Below are 8,805 nucleotides of genomic sequence, written 5' to 3'. Positions count from 1 at the left end.
ACAGCTCATAGCAATCTCCAACTCCTGGGCTTAGGAGATTCTCTTGCCTCAGCCTCCAAGTAGCTGGAACTACAGGCGCCTGCCACAAGGCCCGGCTATTTTTTGTTACAGTTTGGCTGGAGCCAGCCTTGAACCTGCCAACCTTGGTATATTGGGCTGGTGCCCTACTCAATGAGCCACAGTCGCAGCCCTCTATTTATTTTTTTAATAGCAAGTACATTCACAAGGTTCATAATTGAGGAATCATAAAAAGGTACATAGTGGCTTGGTGCCTGCAGCTCAAGTGGCTAAGGCGCCAGCCATATACACCAGAGCTGGCACGTTCGGATCCAGCACAAGCCCGCCAAACAACAATGAAAACTACAACCAAAAAATAGCCAGGTATTGTGGTAGGCGCCTGTAGTTCCAGTTACTTGGGAGGCTGAGGCAAGAGAATCACTTAAGCCCAGGAGTTTGAGGTTGCTGTGAGCTGTGATGCCATGGCACTTTACCCAGGGCAAGAACTTGAGGCTCTGGCTCAAAAAGAAAAAAAGGTACATGGTGAAAAGTTCTCTCCTGTGCTCACAGAGCTTGCCTCCTTGGAGGTAAAGAATAATCTTTTTTCTGAGCGCAGGGTAATTGTGTTTTGTTATTTTTCTAGGTACATAAGAAAATATACATATGTATTCATATGTCTGCTTGTTTATCTATTTTCTCCTATACTGTTTTTTACACACACACACATATATATATATATTTTTTTTTTTTTTGCATTTTTTGGCGGGGGCTGGGTTTGGGTTTGAACTCACCACCTCTGGCATATGGGGCCAGCACCCTACTCCTTTGAGCCACAGGCGCCGCTTATTTATTTATACTTTTTAGAGACAGAGTCTCACTTTATCACCCTTGTTAGAGTGCCTTGACGTCACAGCTCACAGAAACCTCCAGCTCTTGGGCTTAGGCGATTCTCTTGCCTCAGCCTCCTGAGTAGCTGGGACTACAGGCACCTGCCACAACAGCCAGCTATTCCTTGTTGCAGTTTGGCTGGGGCCGGGTTCCAAACTGACACCCTCGGTATATGGGGCTGGGGCCCTACTCACTGACCCACAGGTGCCACCCTCCTACACTGTTTTATACCTGAATTTTTTCTCCTAATAACATGTTTTGGCCAGGCACAGTGGCTCACACCTGCAATCCTAGTGCTCTGGAAGGCCAAAGCAGGTGGATTGCCTGAGCTCAAGTTTGAGACCAGCTTGAGTCAGAGCAAGACCTCATCTCTAAAAATAGTTGGGCGTTGGGGCACCTGTGGTCCCAAGGACTTGGGAGGCTGAGGCAAAAGAATTGCTTAAGCCCAAGAGTTTGAGGTTGCTGTGAGCTGTGTGAAGCCACGGCACTCAATGGAGGGTGACAAAGTGATACTCTGTCTCAAAAAAAAAAAACAAAAGAAAACAAACAAAAACATGTCTTGGAGACAGTTTTATACCAAAAACATAAAGAGCTACCTTATTCTGTTTTTAATGACTGCTAAATTTCCTTGTGAATAGAACAATTGCACAATCGCAGGTAAATTAGGAGCCTGGCATTATGGGTTCAGACTCAGATACATTTAGTGAAAGAGCAGATGCTCCTGTTACATTGTACAACAGATTAACATTCATGATTGTGAAGTATGTACCGGCACTGTTCTAAACCATTTAAAAAAATGGCTTTGTTGCAATAGAATTCATATATCATACAAGTAACTCCAAGTGTACAACTCAACAGGTTTTTATTTTAGTATTTTCAGAGTTGTGCAAGCAACCATTACCATCATCTGATTTCAGAACATTTAAATCACCTCACTAGTCACTGATTACCACTCTCCCCACCTCCATCCCTTGGCAGCACTAATCTACTTTCTGTTTCTATGGATTTGCCTGTTCTGGATATTTCCTATAAATGGAATCATACAGTATGTGGCCATTTGTGACTAGCTTCTTTCACTAATACAATGTTTTCAAGGGTCATCCATTTTGTAGTATGTATCTGTATCCTTTTCCTTTTTATTGTGGAATAATAATCTATTGTATGAATATATCATATTTTATTTATCAATTCATTAGTGAATGGCTACTGGACTATTTCTAGTCTTCAGCTATTATAAATAATGTGTGTATGAACATTTGTGTACAAGTTTTTGTGTGGCTGTCTTTCATTTCTCTTGGGTACCTACGAGAATTGCTGGGTCATATGTAACTCTATTTTCTACCTTTTTTTTTTTGAGACAGAATCTCACTTTATTGCCCTTGGTAGAGTGATATGATGTCGCAGCTCACAGCAACCTCCAGTTCTTGGGCTTAGGTGATTCTCCTGCCTCAGCCTCCAGAGTAGCTGGAATTGCAGGTGCCTGCCACAATGCCTTGCTATTTTTTGGTTGCAGTTTGGCTGGGGCCAAGTTTGAACCCGCCACCCTTGGAATATGGGGCCGGTGCCCTACTCACTGAGCCACAGGCACTGCCCTATTTTCTAACTTTTGGGGACTGCCAAACTATTTTCCAAAATGGCTTTCCTGTTTTCTCTCTTTCTTTCTTTCTCTCTTTCTCTCTTTCCTGCCTTCCTTCCTTCTCTCCCTCTCTCTCCCCTTCTTTCTCCTCCTTCCTCTCCCTTCCTTCTTTCCCATTTCTCTCTCTTTCTTTCCTTTCTTTCTTCACTTCCCTTTACCTCTGTCCCTCTTTCTTTCTTTCTTCCCTCCCTCCCTTACTCCCTCCCTTCCTTCCTTTCTCTCTTTCTTGTAGGGTCTCTTGCTCAGGCTGTTCTCAATCTATCCTTAAGAGATCCTTCCACCTCAGTCTCTCAAAGTTCTAGGATTATAGGTGTGAGCTACTGTGCCAGCCTACGTTTTATGAGTACATTCCTACCAAGAGTGTATAAAGGTTCTTATTTCTCCATGTTTTCAACAACACTTGTTATTATCTGTCTTTCTTATCACAGCTATCCCAGGGGGTGTGAAGTTCTATCTCCTATGGTTTTGATTTGCATTTTGCTGACGGTGATGTTGAGCAACTTTTCTTGTCTTATTGGTCATTTGTGTATCTTCTCTGGATAAATGTTTATACGGAACCTCTTTCCATTTGAAAAATTAGCTTGTCTTTTGTAAGAGTTCTCCACACATTCCAGATAGAAATTCCTTAGTAGATAATTTGCAAATCTTTTATATCATTCTGTGGCTTTTTTGTTTTCTTTTTTACTTTTTTGGCGTCCTTTGAGTTTAAAGCTTTTAATTTTCATGAAGTTCAATTTATCTATTTGTTTTTCTTTTTGTCACTTGCGCTTTTAGGATTGTATCTAATTCAGTTGCAAAATAAAATATTTTTCCACATTTTTAGGAGTTATTTTCATAGAACATTAAAAACCATCTATAAACATTAAAGGGAAGAAGTATAACTTATAATTAACAAATGTTACCATTTGAATTATTTAATAGAGCTGAAAAGTTTGACTTTTTGAAAGTGTAATGAAATCTTATTAAATATTTTTATTCAAAAGCTATTCATGATTCCAGTGTTCAATGTTTTAGAATCAGTATCATGATTCATATATGTTTGGCTTAGGCCTAAATAAAAACACACATTTAAGAGTAAAATGAATTGTTTGATGTTACATAATGTCCCTCATCTTCTATGTGAGCTATTGTAAACACCATACATATTCTTGAGTACCTTTGGGATCTTAAATTAGAGCAAGAAAAACAAGAAAACAGATGGCTGGCACTATTGGGAACGGAATATTGCTATGCAAGGATCTATTGCTTTCAAGGCATCTGAGAGGGGAGATTTGACAAGTTGCCTTTTCTTTTCTTTTACCTAAGCACTTCTGTGCTCATACCCTAGGGGCACTGTGAGCAGAGTCAAGTCTCTGCACTGGTAATATTACAGACCTAGGGCAGGAGATTTTTTTTTTTTTGGAGACAGAGTCTCACTATGTGGCCCTCGGTAGAGTGCTATGGTATCACAGCTCACAGCAACCTCCAACTCTCAGGCTTCAGGGATTCTCTTGCCTCAGCCTTTCAAGCAGCTGGGACTACAGGTGCCTACCACAACACCTGGCTATTTTTTGGTTGTGGTTGTCATTGCTGTTTTAGCAGGTCCAGGCTGGCCTTGAACCCACCAGTCTCAGTGTATTTAGCTGGCAGTGCCCTACTCACTGAGCTATAGGCACCGAGCTGTAGGGCAGGAGTTTCGAAGAAGCATTTCTTTTTATTCGTGACAGGGTATGTTTCAGATATGTTTCAGATATGGGGTACAGTGTCTGAGTGCTGTATGTGAGATCCCAAGTAACAGAGGTGCCCATGTGTTTTAATATCAATACATTTATGTGTGTGTTTGTGATATGCAGGCTCTCCTGAAGCATGGGTCAAGAACCCTATCTGCTCTACCATAAGGGTAATAGTACTCTTAGGCTATGGCAGGGGTCCTCCAATTTTTTAAACAGGGGGCCAGTTCACTGTCCCTCAGACCATTGGAGGGCCAGACTACAGGGCCTGGGATGAGTCGGCTGCTAAGCAGGACAGGAAGCAGTGGCAAAAACATCCGGTGGGCTGGATAATTGTCCAAGGTGGGCCACATGTGGCCCGCAGGCCATAGTTTGAGGACGCCAGAGCTAGCGGTGAGATTATAAATATAGCCTTTCAAATAAAAAAATCTCATTTACCATGAAAAATTCAGTGAGTGGAGATGCAGGTGGAAGATGGACCAATTTTCTTACTTCACTGACAAAATAGACTTTACTTGCTGACTTGTATATATGGGTCACTCTTTTTTGGGTTTTGTTTGTTTGTTTGTTTTAAGACAGGGTCTCACTTTGTTGCCCAGGATAGAGTTCTGTGGTGGCAGCCTAGCTCACAGCAACCTCAAATTCCTGAGTTCAAGTGATCCTCTTGCCTCAGCCTCCCAACTAGCTGGCACCACAGGCACCTGCCATAAAGCCTGGCTAATTTTTCTATTTTTAATAAAGATGGGGTCTCACTCTTGCTCAGGCTAATCTCAAACTCCTAAACTCAAGGGATCCTACTGTTTTGCCTCTCAGAGTTCTAAGATTACAGGCATGAGCCACCATACCCAGCCACTGTGAAAGTTTTTTTTTTTTTTTTTGTAGAGACAGAATCTTACTTTATGGCCCTTGGTAGAGTGCTGTGGCATTACACAGCTCACAGCAACCTCCAACTCCTGGGCTTAGGTGATTCTCTTGCCTCAGCCTCCCCAGTAGCTGGGACTACAGGCTCCTGCCACAACGCCCGGTTATTTTTTTGTTGCAGTTTGGCTTGGGCTGGGTTTGAACCCACCACCCTTGGTATATGGGGCCAGCACCTTATCCACTGAGCCACAGGCGCCACCCTACTGTGAAAGTTTTGAGGCAGACTGTGTTATGGTCCATTATTTCATTTCCAAGAAACACAGTTGATAGAGTCCTTTCTGATTCAATTGTGCAAGTTTCTTTTTTTTCTTTTTTTTTTTTTAAACTTTATCCTCAATATCAACATGCATGGAAGTTTGAACTTGCCTAGCTTATTTGTGTTACTGGGAGGGGTTCATTTCTTTCTATCCATGTGGATTTTACTTTTCTTGATTTTTGCATATCTCAAAACTTTCATAATGATCAACATATGATGGCTATTTTAAGTGTCTGCCAGTTGATATATTATTCACACAACTGGCAGAGACAGACACAAAAATATTCATTCGTTCATTCACTTAATATGAATTTACTAAGCAGCCTGTTTTCTAGGTGCTTTTTGGAGAGTAAAGAACCAAATGACATTGCCTAAGCTCAAGAGCTGGAGGTTGTTGTGAGCTGTGATGCCACAGTACTCTACTGAGGGAGACAAAGTGAGACTCTATCTCTTAAAAACAACAACAACAACAACAAAAAACCCCCAAATAACAATGAAGATCTCATAAATTAGAAGAGGAGACAGAATTCAACATGAATAATGATAATATTGTGAGGTAAGTACCCACAGGTGTGTTTTTATTATTATTTTATTATTATGTTTTTGAGACAGGGTCTCACTCTCACCCTAGAGTGCTATGGCACTCTAGCTCACAGCAATCTCAAACTCTTGGGCTCAAGAGATCCTCTTGCTTCAGCCTCCCAAACTGCTAGGATTATAGGTGTAAGCCACCTTGCTTGGCTACAGGTGTGTTTAAAGTGATACAAGAACACAGAGGATAGAGTAGCTGCCCATGTTGGTGTAGGCTGCCCTAGGGAAGTTTTCAGAGATGGCAAAAATAACAACAGCTTCCATTAAAGGTTAACTGAAGGCCTGCTATGTTACAGGCACTCTTGCCCAGTTTTTTTTTTTTGGCCAGGGCTGGGCTTGAACCCACCACCTCTGGCATATGGGGCCAGTGCCCTACTCCTTTAAGCCACAGGTGCTACCTGGCACTCTTGGAACACTGTTACATTTACTTTCTACAGTAACATTCAAAAGTAGTCATTTATGTCCATTTTACAGAAAAAATGGAGGACCAAAAAGGTTAAGCTCAGTGCCACACGGCTAGAGTTGCAAATACCAGATCTTCCTAACTCCATAGCAGAGGGACTCTGTACTGTGTCCTTATATTTGATAAGTCTTGACACCCACAAGAAACAAGTGGGATAAGGAACATTTGGGGAAAAGCAGCAGCATGTTATTCCAGGTCTAAGGTGTAAAGTTATGAAACAAAGCATGTGAGTATCCGTAAAGATGCAATCACATAATGGGTAACATTACAACCATTTGATGCACTTGAATAAGGCTCTGTGCAAAAATCCCTTTGTCTGGTTGATTAATAATTTATCCCAGACCCAACTTCTTGGTAACATGTCAACTCTCTACAGTCACAGCATTCCTCCTCTTTTTTTTTTTGTAGAGACAGAGTCTCACTATGTCGCCTCTGGTAGAGGGCTGTGGTGTCAGCTCACAGCAACCTCCAACTCCTGGGCTTAGGCGATTCTTGTGCCTGAGCAGCTGGGACTACAGGCACCCTCCACAATGCCTGGCTATTTTTTTTGTTGCAGTTTGGCTGGGGCTGGGTTTGAACCCACCACCCTTGGTACATGGGGCCAGGGCCGTACCCACTGAACCACAGGCGCCCCCTGCATTCCTCCACTTTCATAAGTGTTCTCATGCATGTGCGTGTGTGCTGGGGAGAGGCGTTGTAATAGATTTTTTAGGGGGTGCTCTTGATGACTTGTGTGGATTTATTTTTCTGAGGCATTTTAATTTTCAAGTAGGTTTTCCATACATTACCAGCACTCATTTGCAATGTGAATCCATGCATATGGCCTGGACTTGGCCCCTCTTTGAGGATTACTTGGTACTTGGATTTACACGGATTCTTCAGTGCTGGAGTCTGGTTTAAGGTGAGTAAAATCAACCATTCAGAGGTTGAACACAAAATAGGCCGGGCTGTGTGGCTCTTGCTTGTTATCCTAACAATTTGGGGTTGGAGATGCCTTGTGGTCAGGAGTTTGAGACCAATCTGAAAAAATGAGACAGGAGTCTCTATAACAAAAACAAACAAAATAAAGGGGTCTCTATAACAAAAACAAACAAAACAAAGTGATAGGGTGGTGCCTGTGGCTCAGTGAGTAGGGCCCCGGCCAAACTGCAATAAATACTGTTGAAAAAAAACGACAAAAAACCCCCAACAAAGTGATATAGATTCCCACTTCCCCTCCCAGCAGCGGGTGCCTGCATTGCTCTCAAGAGAGAGGCCCACATGAGCACTGGGCTGGCTGGCTGAGCAGCCTCCTTACCCTGGCTGGGGAGGCTGGAAGGTCAGCTATGCCAAGACACCCCACCCACACCTCTTGACCCCCACTGGCGGTTAATCCCACATAAAGATCTATTAATTCTCCTGAAACTGGGTCCCTGACTCAGAGTTGAATAGGGCCCTGGCATTTCCTAGGCCTAGGCAATTTCATGTAAGTTTCCTAGGCCTGGGCAATTCCCTGAAGGGAATGCTCATTCACCTTGCCCCTAGCAGAAGGGACTGTACCCATTCATTTGTTCTGACTACACAGGTAACTACAAAGGACCCATACGACTACGTATACCTCTAGACAAAGGACCCAGGCTAAGATTTTCTGATTTGGGGCTTTCCCTATGCCAGGAGCTCTGGTGCTTTTCCGTATAATAAATTCTGTCTTACCCCTAATCTAAAGTCCTGTTCCCCGAATCTCCGAGACCAAAAACCCAAAGGTAAAGCAAAAACCTTGGCATGCTGCACGCCTGTAGTTCAAGCTACTTGAGAGGCTGAGGCAGGAGGATTGCTAGAGCCCAGGAATTACAGGTGGCAGCGACTATCATGGCGCCACTGCATCACTCCAGCCCAGGCGACAGAACAAAACACAGGCTATCTCAAAAAAAAAAAAAAAAAAAGAAAGAAAGAAAGAAAAGAAAGAAAAGAAAGAAAGGAAAAAACCCTACCCCCCAGTCTATTATTCCTTTCCCCATCCTCTCTGTATTTCAAGTTTTGTTGGTTTTTCTCTTTTATAACATTTCCACAAAAACTTGGTACAGATCAAATTTATTCCACTTGGCCTCGACTGATCTTTAAGAACTTTGCAGCGCAAGCGCGGTTCACACGGCCTTTGCAGGGCGCGTGTTCACCGCGGGCTTCGCGGGCTTCGTTTCTCGGGCGCCTCGCGCGTGGCTGGTGCGCGGCATTCGCAGGCGGGCTCAGCGAGGGCCCGGGGCGGGCGCCCGCTTCCGGCTTGGAACGCAGCCCGGACGCAGGATGGAGGCTTGGCCGCGCTCGGCCGGCCTCAACCCGGACTTGCCCGGGCCGTCCCGCCCGCCCC

The 8,805-nt window shown here is 43.5% G+C and overlaps 1 protein-coding gene across 1 annotated transcript in view; it reads left to right on the top strand.

Annotated features, from left to right (window-relative positions):
- The window catches only part of TIPRL (TOR signaling pathway regulator), a 55,436-nt gene extending 49,627 nt beyond the window's left edge, over nucleotides 1–5,809 (top strand). Inside the window, exon 7 of the mRNA XM_023510827.1 lies at nucleotides 5,743–5,809. Within this exon, the coding sequence (XP_023366595.1) occupies nucleotides 5,743–5,760 (18 nt within the window). The 3' untranslated portion in view covers nucleotides 5,761–5,809. The remainder of the gene's footprint in view (nucleotides 1–5,742) is intronic.
- The last annotated feature ends 2,996 nt before the right edge of the window (nucleotides 5,810–8,805 follow it).

This window comes from Otolemur garnettii, unplaced genomic scaffold (assembly GCF_000181295.1).
Source record: "Otolemur garnettii isolate 467f Iridium unplaced genomic scaffold, OtoGar3 scaffold00016, whole genome shotgun sequence".
Classification (NCBI taxonomy): domain Eukaryota; kingdom Metazoa; phylum Chordata; class Mammalia; order Primates; family Galagidae; genus Otolemur; species Otolemur garnettii.
The sequence above is the reverse complement of the archived record's forward strand: the minus strand, read 5'-3'. Positions and strand labels throughout refer to the sequence as shown.